The sequence below is a fragment of the Macaca nemestrina genome, chromosome 8 (genome assembly GCF_043159975.1).
Source record: "Macaca nemestrina isolate mMacNem1 chromosome 8, mMacNem.hap1, whole genome shotgun sequence".
NCBI lineage: Eukaryota > Metazoa > Chordata > Mammalia > Primates > Cercopithecidae > Macaca > Macaca nemestrina.
Window position 1 is genome coordinate 114,797,125 of NC_092132.1, and position 22,746 is coordinate 114,819,870.

At 38.3% G+C, this 22,746-nt stretch overlaps 1 protein-coding gene across 4 annotated transcripts in view; it reads left to right on the forward strand.

Moving 5' to 3' along the window:
- LOC105476551 (A disintegrin and metallopeptidase domain 3-like) overlaps positions 1-11,106 on the forward strand; it is an 80,953-nt gene extending 69,847 nt beyond the window's left edge. For 3 of the 4 annotated variants that reach the window (XM_011732566.3, XM_071068353.1, XM_071068354.1), the window contains 3 exons: positions 6,689-6,854; positions 8,109-8,159; positions 11,053-11,106. In XM_011732566.3, the coding sequence (XP_011730868.1) occupies positions 6,689-6,854; positions 8,109-8,157 (215 nt within the window). In that variant the 3' untranslated portion in view covers positions 8,158-8,159; positions 11,053-11,106. The remainder of the gene's footprint in view (positions 1-6,688; positions 6,855-8,108; positions 8,160-11,052) is intronic. The other variant, XM_071068352.1, reaches the window with a different exon arrangement.
- The last annotated feature ends 11,640 nt before the right edge of the window (positions 11,107-22,746 follow it).

Here is a 22,746-nt window from a genome sequence, read left to right on the forward strand (position 1 = left end):
GTGTCTAGGTTGGTGAGAGATATTGCCTGTCTCTCTCTCTCTCTCTGTCTCTCTCTCTCTCTTTCTTTCTCTGTCTCTCTCTTCCTTGTATTTGTTTTATCTTGTTTTGTTGTCGACTAAAACTGACATCATAAAATGAATTGGGAAGTGTTTACTCCTTTTGTGTATTCTAGAAGTGATTGCTTAAAATTAGCATTAAAAAAAATTTAGTAATAATGTCCAGTGAACTCATATGGGTCTGAAGATTTATTCTGTGGGAAGCTTTTAAAATTAAGATATTTCTTAAATAAATATTTTCTTAATAAATATGTAGACAATAATATTATCTGTTTTATATTAGATGAGTTAAAGTAGGTTACACTTTTTCATGGAACTGACCAACTGATTTCTTTTTGCTTCTATCAGTTACTAAGAGAGGGTTTTTTCAAAATTCTAATCATAATTTTGTATTTATTTTTTTCATTTTATCAGTTAGTTTGTATTTCATTTTATTTTGATTTTTCTTCATTATTGCATGTGTAGTTTAGATTTATTTCTGGTGCATTGTTGCTTTTACTATTTCTGTAATGTTTATCTTTGTCTTGAATTCTATTTTGCCTGAAATTAACCCTTATTAGTTACCTATAACTTGTAGGCCCAAAACTGTTTTTTTAATTTAAAAAACATATTACAAGAAATATATAAAAGTAGAAATAAAAATAGTGAAATCAGCTTTATGAAAAATTTCAACAAAAAATTTTATGTGTAGAAAACTCAATATTTTACTCTAGTCTTTGAAGGGTATATAATTAAAGTGCTCTATGTGTTTTGAATACAGTTCCTGCTGTCAAACATGGATCTAGATCATATCCTTTCTATGACTGTGAGGAACATTTGAAGTACATCTCTAGTAGGTTAGAGGTGACTATGCTTTGTGATTCTTTTTTTGTGTGTGCATTTATATCTTCAAAAGACAGCTTTGATGGTCACAGTTTTCCTGATGTTATCCTCTTTGCACTATAATCAAAATATTTTCAGTTCATTTTAATAAACATCTAAAATAATTACTAAGTTTTTAAACTCCTACATTGACTCCATTCAATCAACTCTGCATAAATATTCAACTTCACTATGTGTCCACTTGTGAACAATATCCAATAAATGTTCATGTACATCTTCCATAGAAGCTGGAATACTATTTATTCTAAATCTTATTTACAGTGCAAGAAATCCCAGGTATTTATGAAAAATATTGCTTGCTGAAGTCCTTCCTATTACATGAGTACTGGATGAGAATTCCATGTATCCATTTTGTCTTTTGAAATATATCATTGACTCACTGATTCTTCACTTGAAAAAAATTAGGATATCATCATCTAAAGACTTGTAGTCTGACATTTCATTTATATGGTCAATTGCAACATTTTTGTAGACTAAATGTTTGCATTCCTCAACATTTTTATTATGTAACCTAGTTCATAATGTGATGGTACTTGGAGGTGGAGTTTTTGGTATCTAATTAGGTCTTGAAGGCAGAGCCCTCTTGAATGGGATTAGTGTTCTAATAAAAGAAAGCAAGAGAGATCCTTCATCCCTTCCACTATGTAAGGTTAGAATGAGAAGATGTTTATGAACCAGAAAATAGGCCCAGAGAATAAATCTGCCAGTGCCTCTATTTTGGAATTCCCTGCCTCCAGAATGATGAAAGATATATTTCTGTTGTTTGTAAGCCGCCCAGTTTATGATATTTTTGTTACAACAGCCTGAACAGACTGTTAATAACAGATTATTAATAAGATAATCATTACAAGCTAAACTGTTGCTTTATGTTTCTTTACGTCTGTCAGATTAATAATTGTATAATATTTTCCTTCATCGATAGTCTTCCTCATATTATTACAAGCAGTAAAAAAAGGCTGAATTCTCAAATGTGTTCAACAAAAGCTATGACAGAAAGACAGAAGTCTCCAGGACTTCGTTGTACTTTCTTGATAGTTGATATATCACATTGGACAAAAATATAAGAAAGCTGAAGTTTTCCAGAGGAATAAAAAATGGATCCCAGAAATAAATCTTCACATGTATGGTCTAATGATTTTCAAGAATGCCTAGACCATTTATTGAGAGAAATTTCAGTCTTTTCAATGCACCATGTTGAGATACCTAGGTATTTGCATGCAAGAGAATGAGGTAGGGCCCTTAGTGATACCATATACAAAAATTAACTCAAAATGGATCAACAATCTAAATGTAAGAACTAATATTATAAACCCTTAAAACAGAAGACATAACAGGACATTGTAATAGCATGGAATTGGGCAATGATTTCTCTGATATGACTCCAAAAGCACCATCAGTAAATGAAAAAACAGATAAATTAGGATCCATCATGATTACAAACTGTTGTGCATCAAAGGATATTATCAAGAGTGAAAAGATAATCCTTAGAATGGCCAAAAATATTTAAAATAATCTATCTAATGAGGGATTAATATTAGGAATATATAAAGAACTCTTACAAGTCAGTAACAACAACAAAACAAATAATTTCATTTAAAAATGGGCAAAGTAGTTGAATATTTTTAATACATCTTTGAGGAAATGTAAAGCTGGGGAGCAGGCTAGTAAGCACAAGAAAATGTGTGTTTTTCACATATTAACGTTACTATATCCTTGGGGAAATACAAGTAAAAACCATAATGAAATACCAATTTGTACCTATTAGGATGGCTATTACAAAGAAAATTCAAAGCATATCGAGTGTTGACCAGGATATGAAAAAACTGGAACTCTTTGCATTACTGGTGAAAATGTAAAATAATGTGGTCTTTGTGGAAAACATCATGCTGGTTCTAAAAATATTAAACACAGAATTAGCATATCATCCAGGAATTCCACATCTACGTATATGCCCAAAAATAGTAAAAGCAGAGACTCAAGCAGATATTTCTTTATATATATATATATATACTTTAAGTTCTAGGGCACAACGTGCAGGTTTGTTACATATGTATACATGTGCCATGTTGGTGTGCTACACCCATTAACTCGTCATTTACATTAGGTATATCTTCTAATGCTATCCCTACCCCCTACCCCCACCCCACAATAGGCCCTAGTGTATGATGTTCCACTTCCTGTGTCCAAGTATTGTCATTGTTCAATTCCCACCTGTGAGTGAGAACATGTGGTGTTTGGTTTTCTGTTCTTGTGATAGCTTGCTGAGAATGATGGTTTCCAGCTGCATCCATGTCCCTACAAAGGACACGAACTCATCCTTTTTTATGGCTGTATAGTATTCCATGATGTATATGTGCCACATTTTCTTTTTTTTTTTTTTTTGAGATGGAGTTTTGCTCAGTCGCCCAGGATGGAGTGCAGTGTCACGATCTCGGCTCACTGCAAGCTCCGACGCCCGGGTTCACGCCATTCTCCTGCCTCAGCCCCCTAAGCAGCTGGGACTGCAGGCACCCGCCACTATGCCCAGCTAATTTTTTTTTTTTTTTTGTATTTTTAGTAGAGATGGGATTTCACCATGTTAGCCAGGATGGTCTCGATCTCCTGACTTCATGATCCACCCGTATCGGCCTTCCAAATTGCTGGGATTACAGGCATGAGCCACCGTGACTGACCGTGCCACATTTTCTTAATCCAGTCTGTCACTGATGGACATTTGGGTTGATTCCAAGTCTTTGCTATTGTGAATAGTACTGCAATAAACATCCGTGTGCATGTGTCTTTATAGCAGCATGATTTATAATCCTTTGGGTATATACCCAGTGATGGGATGACCAGGTCAAATGATATTTCTAGTTCTAGATCCTTGAGGAATCGCCACACTGTTTTCCACAATGGTTGAACTAGTTTACAGTCCCACCAACAGTATAAAAGTGTTCCTATTTCTCCACATCCTCTCCAGCACCTGTTGTTTCCTGACTTTTTAATGATCGCCATTCTAACTGGTGTGAGATGGTATCTCATTGTGGTTTTGATTTGCATTTCTCTGATGGCCAGTGATGATGAGCATTTTTTCATGTGTCTGTTGGCTGTATGAATGTCTTCTTTTGAGAAATGTCTGTTCATATCCTTTGCCCACGTTGTGATGGGGTTGTTTGTTTTTTTCCTGTAAATTTGTTTGGGTTCTTTGTAGGTTCTGGATATTAGCCCTTTGTCTGATGAGTAGATTGCAAAAATTTTCTCCCATTCTGTAGGTTGCCTGTTCACTCAGATGGTAGTTTCTTTTGCTGTGCAGAAGCTCTTTAGTTTAATTAGATCCCATTTGTCAATTTTGGCTTTTGCTGCCATTGTTTTAGGTGTTTTTGACATGAAGTTCTTGCCCATGCCTATGTCCTGAATGGTATGACCTAGGTTTTTTTCTAGGGTTTTTATGGTTTTAGGTCTAACATTTAAGTCTCTAATCCATTTTGATTTAATTTTTGTATAAGGAGTAAGGAAAGGATCCAATTTCAGCTTTCTACTTATGGCTAGCCAATTTCCCGGCACCATTTATTAAATAGGGAATCCTTTCCCCATTTCTTGTTTTTGTCAGGTTTATCAAAGATCAGATGGCTGTAGATGTGTGGTATTATTTCTGAGGACTCTGTTCTGTTCCATTGGTCTATATCTCTGTTTTGGTACCAGTACCATGCTGTTTTGGTTACTGTAGCCTTGTAATATAGTTTGAAGTCAGATAGCATGATGCCTCCAGCTTTGTTCTTTTGGCTTAGGATTGTCTTGGCAATGCGGGCTCTTTTTTGGTTCCATATGAACTCTAAAGCAGTTTTTTCCAATTCTGTGAAAAAGCCATTGGTAGCTTAATGGAGATGGCATTGAATCTATAAATTACCTTGGGCAGTATGGCCATTTTCACAATATTGATTCTTCTTATCCATGAGCATGGTATGTTCTTCCATTGGTTTGTGTCCTCTTTCATTTCACTGAGCAGTGGTTTGTAGTTCTCCTTGAAGAGGGCCTTTACATCCCTTGTAAATTGGATTCCTAGGTATTTTATTCTCTTTGAAGCAATTGTGAATGGAAGTTCATTCATGACTTGGCTCTCTGTTTGTTACTGGTGTATAAGAATGCTTGTGATTTTTGCACACTGATTTTGTATCCTGAGACTTTGCTGAAGTTTCTTACCAGCTTAAGGAGATTTTGGGCTGAGACAATGGGGTTTTCTAAATAGACAATCATGTCATCTGCAAACAGGGACAATTTGACTTCTTTTCCTAACTGAATACCCTTCATTTCTTTCTCTTGCCTGATTGCCCTAGCCAGAACTTCCAACACTATGTTGAATAGGAGTGGTGAGAGAGGGCATCCCTGTCTTGTGCCAGTTTTCAAAGGGAATGCTTCCAGTTTTTGCCCATTCAGTATGATATTGGCTGTGGTTTGTCATAAATAGCTCTTATTATTTTGAGATACGTTCCATCAATACCGAATTTATTTAGAGTTTTTAGCATGAAGCACTGTGGAATTTTGTCAAAGGCCTTTTCTGTATCTATTGAGATAATCATGTGGTTTTTGTCTTTGTTTCTGTTTATATGCTGGATTATGTTTATTGATTTGCATATGTTGAACCAGCCTTGCATCCCAGGGATGAAGCCCACTTGATCATGGTGGATAAGCTTTTTGATGTGCTGCTGGATTCTGTTTGCTAGTATTTTATTGAGGATTTTTGCATCAGGGATATTGGTCTAAAATTCCCTTTTTTGTTGTTGTGTCTCTGCCAGGCTTTGGTATCAGGATGATGTTGGCCTCATAAAATGAGTTAGGGAGGATTCTCTCTTTTTCTATTGATTGGAGTAGTTTCAGAAGGAATGGTAGCAGCTCCTCCTTGTACTCAAGCAGATGTTTCTATACCCATGCTTATAGCAGCATTATTCACAATAGCCAAAACATGGAAAACCCAAAAGTTTATTGACAAGTAAATGGATAACCATAATAAGGTGTAGAGATACAATGGAAGATTATTCACCCTTGAAATGAACAATCCTGTCGCACCCTATACTGTAGATATAAACTGAAGACCTTATGATCAGTGAAATAAGCCTGTCACAACATGACAAATATTATACGATTCTGCTTCTATCATGTACCTAGAGTAGTCAAACTCAGAGTCAAAGTAGAATGGTGGTTACCAGGGTCTGAGTTCTGCTTCCATTAGTACCTAGGTTAGTTAGATTCATGGAGTCAAAGCAGAATAATGGTGGTTCCCCTGGGGAGAGGGAAAAATGGTGGATTAATATTGAGTGGGTAAAAAATTTCAGTTTTGCAGAATGAGAAAGTTCTGAAGCAGGGTGGTGGTGATGGTTGCACATCAATGTGTATGTACTTAATGCAGTTCACAAAAAGAAATATGATACACTAAAATAGATTGTTATATAAGTAAATATTAAGTATACATGAAGGGATTATAAGTAAATTTATGTCAATAAATATGTATTTTTATGTCAATAAAATAAGTACATTTATGACAATATTACATATTGTCAATGATAGTGTATTGTCAATTATATGTATAAGTGTATTGACTTGACATACAAAATGTGTAATGCACTTTGGGGCCCAGTCAGAGAAGGCTAAAAACACTTTTAAATTCAAATATAGTCATTCTTTAACTGTGTTGAGTTCTAAATTTCTATAATTCAAATTCTGGTATGATTTGATCATTTTTCAAATAGTTAAAAAGGTACTCTCATGTTTTCAGATAAAAGTGTACCCTTGTTTCCAAAACAACGTGCTGCTCCTAAAAACAATGGTCTTTTGATCAGTTTCTACATTTTTTCACCTTTGCTCATTTTAATTGCTATTGTTAGTCTTAAATGGAATAAAATGAAGAGATTTTGGAGCAAAGTGGGAACAGTAAGCAGCAGGTAAGTAAATGTATTATTTTTAATTTAATATTAAAATTGATTATGGGAAGAATTCAGTGCAATTCAGAATCCAAGAAGGGACTCTGGGGTGGATTGGATTAATGTTTCGAAATATTGAGTAAGCTCGCCTGTAATCCTAGCACTTTGGGAGGCCGAGGCAGGCAGATTGCCTGAGCTCAGGAATGTGAGACCAGCCTGGGCAACACGGTGAAACCCCATCTCTACTAAAATACAAAAAATTAGCCGGGCGTGCTGGCATGCACCTGTAGTCCCAGCTGTCCCAGGTACTTGGGAGGCTGAGGCAGGAGAATTGCTTGAACCCAGAAACCGGAGGTTGCAGTGAGCCAAGATCATGCCACTGCACTCCAGCCGGGGCAACAGAGTAAGACAAGAAATATTGAGTAAGTTCTCAGCATATAACAGTTTTTTGTTTTTTTGTTTTGTTTTGTTGTGTTGTGTTTTTATTTCAGTCATCTGAGTATCCTGCATGTTCTTACAGGGCCAAGAACAATTAAAGCTATTCAGTAAAGCCTCATTGCCTTTCACATAGAAATTCAAGTTCTCTGCAATTGTTTAGGAAGTTCTGTTGACTTCCCAAGGAACCCCATTTCTCTTGCATTGGCAACCAGTTGTGCCAAAAGGTCCACAGAAATAGTCAGGGAAGAAAATTTTGTGAATAGAATATGTAGAAGGTAAGAAAAATAGGATATGGTACAGAATGAGGGAGAGAACTCAGATAGGATACTTTGTATTTTGTGCATAATTAATATGGCTCATGTTTTTCGGAAATTATAGGTAAGGTAACTTGTACAGCTTTTTTTTTTTTTTTTTTTTACTCTAACACCACATCAAACCATAATTTGCTTTATGAATATGTAGGGATTTGAGAATTCAAAAGGAAGAACAAGTGGGATCATTGATTAAAACTGACAAAATCTGATCACAACAGCCTAAGTTTTACAACAGTAAGTGGTTTCAGGGCCGCCAGGGTAAGAAATGAAGTAGGGCTGAAGCAAAAAAGGATAACAGTGAACCAGATGATCAGGTACTAGGTCATTCTCTTTAGCAGTTGAAGGCTTTATAATTGACGTCACCCCTTCTTGTCTATGTCTGTTGTTTCCAAATCGACTCCTCTGCTTGCACTTGGCCACTTGATACATATTAATTGATTAATTAGTGCCAATCTAGCTTTTTAAACTTTTCTTGATTTTGCTCAAGATTACAGTTTTTCCTAATGTTATCTCTTTTATACAGATCTATCTCAGAAGACAGCAGTAGTAACAACAGCCAGTCACAGAGTTAAAGGTGATGTGAAATAATCAAATTGTTAAGAAAATAACTCATGGAGTATTTTTTTACTTTTAGCAATACCTCAGTATGAAAAAACTATTATTCCCATATTTCATCATCTCGACTCCCATTTATTAATACCATATAGTAAAACAAAGATAAGAGAATATATTTGATGTTAATCATGTTTTATACTTATTTAGAAATATTTAATGTTAACTAATATTAGCCAGAGATGTATTGAACAACATTTTTGTAATAAGGAATGATGTTACAGAGATTATAAATATTTTTGTAAAATATTCATAAACAATCATACCTCCTCTGGCCTTATTTAAGGTTATCATTGGGCGATTTACACAGATTGTCTCTCCACATTTACGATGATTGATCCTTACTAAAATGCCATAGATATTGTTACCGGTATTTTAGAGATGAGGAAATGGATAAAAGGAAATAAATTGATTCCCCAGGAAAATAGAATTTTAGTGAGTATTGTAGTGGAGTTTAACTTAAGACAATCGGACTTCAGAATTTAAACTCTTAAGATTGCCACAATCTTGAACAAATATAGCCTGATATATGACTGGGGATTGGGAATGGAATTTACATCGATTGAGACACATGAGATGCCAGGCAAAATGTTAAATGCACCTTTCTTCAAAGGCAGAAAGATACTTTTTAAAAAATTTTTAACATGGGATAAAATAGGCATTCGTATATATTGTTCAAAGTTCTAATTCATATGTGTAAAGAAATAATTATATTTGATGTGTTAGGCCTATCACTGGGAGTAAATGGAAAATTCAGAACTTCAACCATGAGTGAGATCAAGAGTTCATCTAATTACTTAGCTGCCATTCCCTCATATCTGACTTTGTTGACAGTTAAGTCAATGGATCTCTGTTTCCTTATCTGCCACTAAGCATTGGGAATTAGAGAGACACTAGGGCCCAAGCTTTCTTATTTTAAATTGTAAGTGGATCATCATAAATACTACTCCCCTTATCCTAGGAAAAAGTCAAAACCAGACATCCAGGCTTTCCCAGAGGTAAAGATAGAGCTTTTCCATTCCAGCTGCACATCAAATCTACCCCACACAGGCATACATTGGCATTATCCACGCAAATATCTTCACAGCAGCTTTCAAAACATATATATGTTATACGATGCTAAAATAAGTCAGGAATGTTGGAGAAATATCAGGGATGTCATTCTGTCTGGAGAAGAGTTATCAAGAGGGTTGCAGTTGTGATGAGGTCAGAGAAGTAACACCCATGGAGGGTCTTGGCGCTCTTGGAGGCCATCTGTCTTACTTTGAGTGAAAAGGAGGAATCACTGGATTGTGCATGTGACTTACACTTTAAAAAGCTACTTTGTTGAAAACAAACAGCTATATGATGGCAAGAGTAGATGTGGAGAAACTACTGCAGTAATCCAGGAGAGAAAAGATGGCACTTCAGACCGGGGTGGTAAGGATGGTCTTATGGATACATTTTGAAGGTAATGCAACAGAATGTACTGACAGTTTGGATGCAGAATGTAAGAAAAAAAGTGCTTAAATAATATGGCTATTGATATACAGCAGGAAAATAGCAAGGCTAAAAAGTAAAACCACCCCTCTTTATTTACAAAATTTTGGCTTTTTTGTTTTTGTTTTTGTTTTTGTTTTGAGATGGAGTCTCACTCTGTTGCCCAGGCTGGAGTGCAATGGCGCAATATTGACTCACTGCAACCTCTGCCACCTGGGTTCCGGTCATTCTCCTGCCTCAGCCTCCTGAGTAGCTGAGACTACAGGCACACACCACCACACTCAGCTAATTTTTGTATTTTTAGTACAGACAGGGTTTCACCATGTTGGCCAGGATGGTCCCGATATCCTGACCTCGTGATCTGCCCGCCTCAGCCTCCCAAAGTGCTGGGAATTTGCAAGTTTATGAATGCTGAGATGTAAAATCCATGTAGGTAACCATGAGCCAAAATAAGTATCTTGTATGTCACAATGAGGAGTTTAAATATTCTTCTATACGACCAAGAACATAGGTAAAGTACTTTTCAAGATGGTAAGAAACGGATTTGGTACTATATGTCTTGCAGTTTACAAATTTCACTGGGATAAAATAGGGAAAGTAGATTCAGTCACAAATGGAAAGTAGTGAAGCTGTTAAGAGACTGTTGAATGCACAGGAAAGGAGTGACGAGGACAGGATTGGAGAGGAGGAAAAGCACAAAAATGTTTTCAGAGGTATGACAGAGGCCCGATCTGTTAGAGTAGTGACTGGATGGATGTTTTTGGGTTAGAATAAAAGAGAGAACTAAAAAAACCTCCACTCTTCTGACAGAATGGATAGTGACACCTTTTACCAGTGACACATTTTATAGTAGAGAAATAACTGGTTTTGTTTGGGGTGAGGAAGTGGAGAGGATTGAAGAGTTAGTTTGTCTTTGAACAAGTGTATGTTAGAACCCACTGGAAATGCACAGAGGGTTTTTGAAAGTTCTTTTCCTCCTCAGATACATAGAGAAAAATTTATAGTAATTCTTTCCTATTTTTTCACATATTTCTATTGCTGTTTTTTCTGTTTCCCTTTTGTGGTTTTCCTTTATAATTTTCTTCTGTTTCTTTGTTGATGATTTTCATTTATCCATGTAAAGTTTAGAGACTGTGTAAATTTAAAATATAAATATCAATTTATAATATTCCCTTTTAATGTAGCTATTATAATCCATTTATGAAACATAAATTTAGATTTATAAATTTCCTGAATCACAGACATAGACTGCACCAGTGTAGTCAGTGTCTCTTTATACTAATTAAGTGCTCTACCAATAGCTGAATAGTAAATAACAGCTTTTATTAACAATGGAGATTTAACATTTTTATTTTTTTGTATTTTCTCTGCAACAGTAACCAAGTGATAAAATCAAAGCCATCAGATGAAGAAAGGATATTACCAAGAAACTCACCATTAACTTAAAACTTTCAATTTCACAAAACAAAATAAATCATATGACTAAAAGCATACAAGCTTGTGTCTATTGATTCTTCTACCCTCCATGATCCTTTAGCAGGAGACGAGCAGCTTTGTCTCTTTGTAACTTTGGAAGTTGTTACATCATAAGCTTTAAAGCCTTCTGAAACAGGAGAGTTCAGTGATCTCCTTCACAGGACATGTGGCAGGGGAGTGGCTCACCTGTTCGGATGCCCCTGCTCAAAGCCCTCGTTTGCTCATCTGCTTGTCTTGCCACATCTGTAGCAGTTAACAGGTACACCCTAGGAATTCTGGGGTTTGTGGGCTTGCTTGGTAGACATTAAAGCCCTTGTCTCTTTCCTGTATTTCCTCTCTCTTTCCTGGACCTCCCTGTCTCTATTACAAAAGACTGAAGTGGCCACTTTCAGGAAGTTCTATAAAGTACTATCTGGTCCCAGGACCTGTTTTTTGCAGCTTCCTCCTGATATCAGGGGCTGCCTGAATAATAAACTTGTCCTTTAGGATTAGTTGTTCCTCAACTGAATCAGGAGATAGACAGGGACTTTACCAAGGCCTCACTAAGTCCTTCCAAGAAGGCAGTGGAATTTTCATCAACTCCCTGGTCAATCATGGATAACTTAGTATAATTGAGAGGCTTGGTCCTGGTCCTACACAAGTCCTCCATTATGCACACCTGAAAGTGTCTCCTCTTCCAGTCTCCCATCTCACCATTGGGATCCCATCCAGGGTTATTCTTTAGTACTGTCTCTCTTCCAGTTGGATAATGTTCACCTTCTTCCCTGATGCTATACGTGCTACAAAGCTCATCCCCAAATCCCTCTGCTGCTTGAAGAGCAACCTGCTTCTCTGTGTCTGTCAGGGTCTGATTCAAAAGTAACACCATGTCTCTCCAGGAGAGTTCAAATACTTGGATGAAATTCTGGAAAGCCTCTATATATTGGACAGGGCCATCTGAAAACTTGCCAAGAGCCCCCTTAATTTGCTTTTACTCCTGTAGTGAGAAGGGGATCTGGACTTTACAGGGGTCAAACTCACCAGGCATCTGAAGCATCTGTTGAAAGGGCAAGGGTGAGACGGGGGCTTGTCTCAGGTGAAGATTTCTAGGAGGGGGTAAGTGAGAGGCTGAAGTTGGATAGAGAGATTGAGGTGGACCTGGAGGAGCAGGGCTGGAGGGAACTGGCTCCTCTGCTGGGGGTGCCTCTAGGATTTGTATCTTTAGTTCCCTTAGCTCACCCCTTGCAGCCTTTCCTAAGACAACAAACAGTAGGGCTGGATCTCTCCTACACTGTTAGCAAAGGTCTGGATGACCTTTCAAGGTATAGAAAGCCTGCCCATATGGGGCCTCACACCATCTGTCCTCACATCTACAGAAAAGGTCCAACTGCCTGATGGTACTGAAATGAATGGTCTTCCAGTCCATAATTTGGCCAAAAATTTATGCAGAGGGCTATGAGGCATTCTTCCTTCACATTCTGAGTGTCAAAGCAGTTCCAGTGGTTCAGAATACACTTCAGAGGAGTATAAGCTGGGGATGGTAAAGACAGCTGATTGCCCATTCTGAAAGATAGGGAATAGAGGCATCCCTCAACTCTCTTCTTTCTTTCAGTGAAAACTCGGGGTGTGAGAGAGAAAGTGAACATCCTCCCTTTCTCTTCCATCTTTTTGTCCCCAAGTCCTGGCAACCTTAGCAGGTGCCATGCATGGGTGCTAATGCAGCATGCACCCATGAAGCAGGGAAGGCCTAGAGAATAGGAATTATCCACTCTCACCTATGCCTCCATCTTCCCAACTGTTGGCAAACTTTGAGTTCCCTGGGCCTCATTATGCCATGGAACATAGCCACCTTTCATGAGGTGGGGATGTTTAGTTGGCAGGAATTGGTCCTGCCCATCTACATTGTGCCTGTTGCCTGGCTTTGGATCCCTCAAATCTGACTTTCCTTACTAGGACTTCAGCCTGATGCTTGGAATCGAGTTTCAGACAAAGAATTTCAGGGGCTGTGTCTGTTTAGATTATCTCAAATGAGCTCTGCTGAATTTTCAGTTATCAGTAGGGGGTCACTCTTCCATTATTTTCTCTATTATAAGCAGAGTGCTGGGGGTAGGAACCCTCTCTAAGAAAATGTAAAAAAAAAAAAACAGCTTACGAGGCAAAAGGGGAAGGTCCTGGGGGAAGAACCCCTTGCTCAGTGCAAATGGGTCCCTTTAATCCTTGTATTCTTCCTCTGGTTCAGATCTGGCTAAATTCCTTGGCTGGGGAGGAAAAGTTCTGTTGGCACAATGGGCAGGTAGCTGGCTGTGCTAGGTCCCTGTGGCAGCCACAGTCTTTTCCTGTTCCTCTTGTGCATGCTGTGGACACCTCTAGGTGCCTAAGCCAGGACAGGAGGGGGTAACGAGAGGACATGCTGGGGGCCACACGTGCCTGTGGCTGTCAGGCTGGGGATGGTACATTTAAGAACAAACGAAAAGTATTTGTTCTGATTTGCATCTTTGATGGCTGAGCCAAGTGCTCATTCTATTTAATATTATTGCCACAACATGTAGCAAAACCTTTGACATTATAAAGGAAGAGATAAGAGCCGTTTTAAACTGTGAGAGAAGAAAAGACACCAATGGAAGTCTGAAGTCTTGTCCTACAGAATTCAGTCCTGGGGACTTTCAGCAAAAAAAAAAAAAAAAAAAAAAAAAAAAAAAAAAAAGGTGCTTTTGGTTGCCCCATGGCTTTACTCCAGTCGCATGTGATGGCTAGACCTCCCTGGAGGGAAACAGAGCAGGAAGGAGAGAGGTGGCAGAGTCTCAGAGAAGAGGCAGATCTGACAGTTTTGCTTTTTAACTCACCTTTCTTTGTATCCTGGACAGGACCCCAGGTGAAACAGGAGAGTTCCTGGATCTCTTCACAGGAGGTATGACAGGGGTGTGGCTTGCCCATTCAGTGCCAACACTGCTCAAACCCTTAACGTGATGGGGAGCACACAGACAGGGAGGTGCAGGAACCAGATTGAGTGCTTTGGGTTCCAGACCCATGGTAGTGTCTAGGAGATGGGTGCCTGCAACCCCAGTATTACAGAGCTCTTTCCACTTTGCCGTTCACATAAGGCTTATGTTAACCAGTTCAGTGGACCCTCTGCCCTTTTGCAAGGGCAGAGGGCCAATGTGACAGCTTTCTGTATTCCAGCTCCTGCCCGGAAGAATTGGGTCACACATGGGCTTGAAGAATTTGTAAGAGTTAAAGAAAGAGGAAAGAAACACAAAAAGTGGCCCAACAGTCAAAGACTGGTTTATTTTGGAGAATGAACCTGAGAGGGCCTTCTGGATGATTTTTTTTTTTGGTCAGGAGCTCTGTCTCTTACAGACTAAGAGTATTTATTGTTTTTTTAGGGTGAGAGAGCTTATCACAAGCTTGGAATGTTTCTGTGTGGGGGAGAAGTTTATGGCAGAGTTGGAATGTCTCTGATCAGAGAGGAGGTTATCTTGAGGCTGACATCCCTCCAGCGAGAGGGGAGGTTATCTTGGGGCTGGTATGTTTCTGGTCAGGGAGGGGTTTGGAATGTTTCTGGTTGGAGATGTTATTTGTGGTTTATGGTCATGCTGACCTTACCCATTAGGCTGATGCCCTTTGGATTTAGGCAGTTTTTGATCAAGGTGAACTTTAAAATGACTGTGCTTGTCCAAGACCATGATGCTCCTGCTCTGTCAGGATGAATGCGAGGTTTTATTGAGTGATGGAGGTAGCTCTCAGTGGGATGGATGAGGAGCTGGAAGAGGGGAATGGAGTGGGAAGATGACCTTCCCCTGGAGTTGAGCATCAAGTGGCCAGACTCCTCTCCAGCTGACCCCTGCCAAACTCTTCTCAGTGTTCAGACTTCTCTTCTCTTCTCTTTTTCTCTGCCATGTCACTCTGCTGTCCATCTGCTTGTTTTGTCTCCTCATCTGCTTGTCTGCTTCTGGATGCTAGAGTTCAAGGTTTATGTGCATACAAGATAGGGGTCATGGTGGGCCAAAAGGCAACTTTTGGGGCATGAAAACGGGAATGCCTGTTCTGTTAGGCCATGATATCCAGGCTTGAATGTGGGCCTTTTCTGGGGAACCACCCTCTTCTACGATGTGTTTCCCTTTCTCCAATCCATATCACTTCCATTGTCTACTGCTCCTGCCCACTCTCAGATTCCCATGGCATGCTGACTGCTCTCATCCCAAGACAGGACACCTGCAGCCCACCCCCCTCTAATAGTTAATTATCCCCTTGTCCTATTCATTCTAGGTTTTGGAATATTGAGAGAGGAAGTATTCATGAGTAAGGTCAGCTCCACAGTCACATTAGTCATTAGCCTAAATCCTACCTTAAATGAATTGCTCAATCTGAGCTCTGGGTCATAGACACCTCTACCACCAGGTATTATGCTTCCTTGGCCCTGTATAAACTGCTCTAGAATATTTCTCTGTCCTTTGGGAAAACCCAAACTTGCCACTCTGTCTTCCCGAAGCTGGGCTTTTCTGGGTAAGATTTTCTTGTCTTGGTCTCCCCTCCCCTCGACCTCTTGCTGAGATGGGGGCACTTCTACACATTGCAGAGCATTACACATGGATTAGGGATCCACCAGCCCACCTGGAGCCCAATTAGGACCTACAGAGTCTCCATCACAAACCAAGATGCTCCTGGGACAGGGGTAGAGGAGCCTCATCACAGAGGTCCAGAGTTTCCTATTCCAAATATCCATCAACTGAAGAATGGATAAACAAAAGGTGGTATATCCACTCTTACTCAACATGGTTGATCCTTGAAACCATTATATTAAGTAAATAAAGCCAGTCACCAACACTAGATATTTACATGTGTATTTATTTGTATGGTATGTCTAGAACAGGAACAGCTCTTAGTTTAATGGTTTTTTTAGGGAGTAGAGGTGTGGGATAAAGAACTCGTGTATGGGAGGGTGATGGCTAAAGGGTATAGGGTTTCTTCATAATAAGATGAAACTTAACTCAAATTGATTATGCTGATGGTCACACATACCAGTGAACATACTAACAATCATTTAGTCTTATGCTTTAAGTGGGTGATTTTTGTGGTATGTGAATTATATCTTAATAAGGCTGTTTAAAATGCAAATTGGGATTGTTCTACTAGATTTTTCTCAACATCATGGCAATGAGGGCAATTTTGGGCCTTTATGCTCACTGTCCTGCCTCTATCTTATGATTTCTATTGCCCAGATGTACCAGTCTCTAGTAGGCCTGAGTTTTAGCCCTGACCAGAGTTTTATTTTGAAACTGTCAACACAGTTCATCCCTGTAACATGGTGTACTGGGGTTTTAGGTAAGGAATGGGATAAAAGATGAGTTAAGGCTGGGCTCTGTGGCTTATGCCTGTAATCCCAGCAGGTTGGGAGCCAAGGTGGGTGGATCACAAGGTCAGGAGTTCGAGACCAGCGTGGCCAACATAGTGAAACCCTATCTGTACTAAAAATACAAAAAAAAATTAGCCAGGAGTGGTGGCGGGCACCTGTAATCCCAGTTACTTGGGAGGCTGAGGCAGGAGAATTGCTTGAACCTAGGAAGCAGAGGTTTCAGTGAGCCAAGATTGTGCCACTGCACCCCAGCCCAGGCAACAGTGCAAGACTTCATCTCAAAAAAAAAAAAAAAAAAAGAATTAGTTCTGGACATGTGCAGTTTAAGATATTTGTCAAAGTTCAGGAAGGCAGATACATACTCTTCCTTTTACAGTGGTGTCACTTTTCCTCTCTCCCCTTGCCTTGCTGCCCTTCTGATCTCCACAGGTTCTTCAGTAGTGCTTAGAATCACCATTTACACAACACAGTCAGGTTGCATTTTAAAGCTTTTCTTTCCCTTTCTCTACTGATTGTAATCTAGTATTTTTTAAAAGATGCATAGTTGAGAAAAAGTGCTTTTTGATGGAATTATCAGGATAAAGTATCATTTTCTTGATTTGTTTTCATTTGCAAACATATTAAACATTTAAGTCGGCAGTGTATGTAAGAAGTTGTTAGTAGTAATTGCTAGTAATGGTAATTAATATTTCTATTTTCCTGTTTCTCCATAATAAATAAATTCTACCAGAAAAAAAAAAAAAACTGTGATGCAGAGACAGTTTCAAGAACTTCACAATGAGTCCAAATGATGCTTATTTGCCTTTACATCACTACTAAAGGGTTTAAAGAATTTAAGCTTCCCCACAACAAAGCAGTTGTGCTCCATTGTGTGTGTTTGTGTCTGGTGTTTCCTCTCCTTGCCCTGCTGAAGCTTCCCAGGCCCTTGGATTCCATAATGCTGAGCCAACTCAGGCAGAAAGCAACCTCAGTTGTCACCTTAAGGGCTCTGGGACAGCACACGATACTCTGAAGTGGCCCTTTGGCCCAGTGACCAAGAGCTTCCATGAGCCTCAGGGGGCCCTTGTCCTTGGCTGTGCTTCCTGCACTCTGGCCAAGCCATGTTCTTTCCCTTTACCTTCCTTGCTGAGCATGGAAGGCTTCAAGCCCACCTAAGTCCATAGTAGCCTAAAATTTATTTTCCTTTTGCTCAGAAAAGGGTTGGACTATTCCTGGAGAACAATTTCCCGTATCTCTGAGATCCTCTACAGCCCCTTTCCCGGATCCCATGCTGGTGCCTCTCATGTGTCACACCTTCTCAGTTCAGGCCAGGTGAGCCAAGGACATTAGCAGAGGAGATATCTGAGCTCTGCGTCAGGGCCCAGGGTCTTAGCTACCCACACGCAGCAGGACTTTCAGGGTCTCCCCACTCTGTGATGGAGAATAGAGATGGGGATGCACTGCCTTCAATCTGAGGAGAAATGGGCTCCAGTGTGATTCAGAAGAGAAACTGGACTATGCTGTGGAACTGCAGAGACTGATTTTTTTTTTGTTTGATATTTGGTATCTCAATCATTTTCAATGTGCCATTGATAATGTCGTGAAAGTGTATATCACACTGGAGAATGGACACTCATAAATAACTTTTCCTACATTTTGACCCCACCATCGACTCAGGATTAATAAGTATTGTTTGACGGAGGTGATTGTTGATACAAACAACATAAAATCAAAAAACATTTTTCAACTGCAGATTCTGAAGGAATATTCTTGCATACCCCAGTTCCACAGAAGATAGGGCAAAATGAGGATGAAATTTCAGAGAAGGTAAATGACCAATAATATTGATTTTACAAGTTGTAATTTTGAAGCATTTTTACTTCTTGTGTTTATTTTCATTTTTATTTTATTTATATTTGTACAAATGTATAGGGTACATGATTTTTTTTTTTTTGAAATTTCAGGCCATGTGTATAATACACGGTTATCAAGTGAGGGTATTTAGGGTGCCCATCACCTGATTACATAACATTTCATTAAATATAGTCATCCTACTCTGCTATCAAGCATTTAATTTATTCCCTCTACTTATTGTATGTTTGTACCCTTTAACGATGATATTATTTTTTCTTCAAGCTTAGATTTTCCTTTTTAAAGTTTTTGTACAATATTTAAATTCACAAATGCAGTAAAATGTACAGTTTTATTGATCTATTTTTCACTTAGGATTCATCAGGTCTTGTATATTAGATCTGTGAGAATTTTGCGTTTTAAAGAAATAAGCTACATATTTATAAATCTCCAACTGAGTATAAGCCATTAAAATAAAGAACAACAAGTTATATATTATGTCTAATGTGAAATTGAATATAGTTATACAAGCAGTTATTGGTGGGAAATTAATCTAGTTGCATACTTATTAATATTTATAATGTATAAATCATATATGTGTTTATTTTTTAAAAGACTTTATTTAGTATATTGTATATATAGTAAAATTCACTGACATGTAAAATTCAATTTTTTAAATAACTTTATGCAGTTTTGTAGCCATCAACCATGTATCAGTTTTAGAACATTTTATTTTCCAAATGAGAGCTTTCATGTCATTTCAGTTAATCTCTGTTCTCACCCACAGCTCCAGGCAACAATAAATCTCTGCTTTCTCTTTCCTGGTTTGCTTTTTGTTTCCAAAATTTCATACAAATGAAATCAAACAGCCTCTTCTCTGCCTACATCTTTTAAAATACATATTTATAACAACTGCCCCTTGTCTGCCTGCCTTCAACCATGTACTTGAACAAGGCTGGAGAAAATTATTCTCACTTAATTCATGACTACCACCCTAATTAATGAAGGCTTACAAACGTCATGTTGGCCTTTCATGACTCTACAACTGCAATAAAAATGTTTATTTTTAAGAGATCATCGATGGTGCCTGTATTTTTTAATGACAATGGCTGTTTTTCAATCTTCACTTTTCTTGATCCTGTTTGCAGCATTTGGCATAGCTGGTAAATGTCTACTCCATGAATTATTTTCTTCATTTAGTTTAAAGAGTTTTCCAGTCTCATGATTTAACTCTTGCCATTGCAGTTATTCTCTCTCTTTTTCTCTCTCTCTCAACTCTCTCAAAGATTTGCTAATAACAATAATGTCAGTCATACAGAATTATTAATACACATTTACAGGAAGACAAAAGTTGTGAAAACTCTCTATACTCTTGACCACCTATGACCCAACAAGTATTCTCTTGTGCCTGGGTTTTATCACTGTCACGTGCACTGGCTGTCTACGACAGTCAAATTGAAGCAGTGGTCAAATAAATGCAATAAAATATTTTAACTAAATACTCAACCTGGAAAAAAATATCAATCTTGAGTAACATGTTTAGCTCAAGAGAGAAGCATGTGAAAATAAAGGTCAAAGACAGCTCAGTCTTGCTTTAAATGTGAAGAATCAGAATACAAACAGCTGATTTCTTATTATATGCATAAAACAAATACTTCTGGAATAATAATTATCAAAGATAAATAGAGATAATGTTTGAGTTATGAATTTAATATTATATATGTTTATAAACAATAAAATTAACGTGAATGTATAGGATTCATATAACAGCATTTTTTGATGATGGTAATTTCACTATGTCTTAGCAATTAAGTAATTGTGAAATTCATAGAAATGGCGTATCAGAGAGTTCAGACTTTCTTAACACTGGAACAGACTCTGTGACTCCTTTGGATCAGATATTAACATGTGTGGCTGTGTATGTGTTCATTCAACAAATACTTAGTGTCTACTATCGGACAGGCCCTCTTCTAGGCACTGGGATAGAGCAGTAAACAAAAGACAAAATTCTTAGTTTTCTAGTGTTTTAGATAACAATAAATTAAGCCTAGGTGGGAAAGACTGGTGGTAACAAAATGTAAATTGGATGACATGGAAAATTTTATTGAAGAGGTAAATAAAGACATAAAGTAGAAGTAACATGTATTTTCTTTTTTTTTTAAGTTTCTGTATTTATTATTATTATTATACTTTAAGTTCTAGGGTACATGTGCATAATGTGCAGGTTTGTTACATATGTATACTTGTGCCATGTTGGTGTGCTGCACCCATCAACTCGTCAGCACCCATCAACTCGTCATTTACATCAGGTATAATTTCCAATGCAATCCCTCCCTCCTCCCCCCTCCCCCCTCCCCATGATAGGCCCCGGTGTATGATGTTCCCCTTCCCGAGTCCAAGTGATCTCATTGTTCAGTGCCCACCTATGAGTGAGAACATGCGTTGTTTGGTTTTCTGTTCTTGTGATAGTTTGCTAAGAATGATGGTTTCCAGCTGCATCCATGTCCCTACAAAGGACACAAACTCATCCTTTTTGATGGATGCATAGTATTCCATGGTGTATATGTGCCACATTTTCTTAATCCAGTCTGTCACTGATGGACATTTGGGTTGATTCCAAGTCTTTGCTATTGTGAATAGTGCCACAATAAACATACGTGTGCATGTGTCTTTATAGCAGCATGATTTATAATCCTTTGGGTATATACCCAGTAATGGGATGGCTGGGTCATATGGTACATCTAGTTCTAGATCCTTGAGGAATCGCCATACTGTTTTCCATAATGGTTGAACTAGTTTACAGTCCCACCAACAGTTTAAAAGTGTTCCTATTTCTCCACATCCTCTCCAGCACCTGTTGTTTCCTGACTTTTTAATGATCGCCATTCTAACTGGCGTGAGATGGTATCTCATTGTGGTTTTGATTTGCATTTCTCTGATGGCCAGTGATGATGAGCATTTTTTCATGTGTCTGTTGGCTGTATGAATGTCTTCTTTTGAGAAATGTCTGTTCATATCCTTTGCCCACTTTTTGATGGGGTTGTTTGGTTTTTTCTTGTAAATTTGTTTGAGTTCTTCGTAGGATCTGGATATTAGCCCTTTGTCACATGAGTAGATTGCAAAAATTTTCTCCCATTCTGTAGGTTGCCTGTTCACTCTGATGCTAGTTTCTTTTGCTGTGCAGAAGCTGTGTAGTTTAATTAGATACCATTTGTCAATTTTGGCTTTTGCTGCCGTTGCTTTTGGTGTTTTAGACGTGAAGTCTTTGCCCATGCCTATGTCCTGAACGGTACTACCTAGGTATTCTTCTAAGGTTTTTATGGTATTAGGTCTAACATTTAAGTCTCTAATCCATCTTGAATTAATTTTCGTATAAGGAGTAAGGAAAGGATCCAGTTTCAGCTTTCTACTTATGGCTAGCCAATTTTCCCAGCACCATTTATTAAATAGGGAATCCTTTCCCCATTTCTTGTTTCTCTCAGGATTGTCAAAGATCAGATGGCTGTAGATGTGTGGTATTATTTCTGAAGACTCTGTTCTGTTCAATTGGTCTATATCTCTGTTTTGGTACCATTACCATGCTGTTCTGGTTACGGTAGCCTTGTAGTATAGTTTGAAGCCAGGTAGCGTGATGCCTCCAGCTTTGTTCTTTTGACTTAGGATTGTCTTGGAGATGCGGGCTCTTTTTTGGTTCCATATGAACTTTAAAGCAGTTTTTTCCAATTCTGTGAAGAAAGTCATTGGTAGCTTGATGGGGATGGCATTGAATCTATAAATTACCTTGGGCAGTATGGCCATTTTCACGATATTGATTCTTCCTATCCATGAGCATGGTATGTTCTTCCATTTGTTTGTGTCCTCTTTTATTTCACTGAGCAGTGGTTTGTGGTTCTCCTTGAAGAGGTCCTTTACATCCCTTGTAAGTTGGATTCCTAGGTATTTTATTCTCTTTGAAGCAATTGTGAATGGAAGTTCATTCATGACTTGGCTCCCTGTTTGTTACTGGTGTATAAGAATGCTTGTGATATTTGCACATTAATTTTGTATCCTGAGACTTTGCTGAAGTTGCTTATCAGCTTAAGGAGATTTTGGGCTGAGACAATGGGGTTTTCTAAATAGACAATCATGTCATCTGCAAACAGGGACAATTTGACTTCTTCTTTTCCTAACTGAATACCCTTCATTTCTTTCTCTTGCCTGATTGCCCTAGCCAGAACTTCCAACACTATGTTGAATAGGAGTGGTGAGAGAGGGCATCCATGTCTTGTGCCAGTTTTCAAAGGGAATTTTTCCAATTTTTGCCCATTCAGTATGATATTGGCTGTGGTTTGTCATAAATAGCTCTTATTATTTTGAGGTACATTCCATCAATACCAAATTTATTGAGCGTTTTTAGCATGAAGGGCTGTTGAATTTTGTCAAAAGCCTTTTC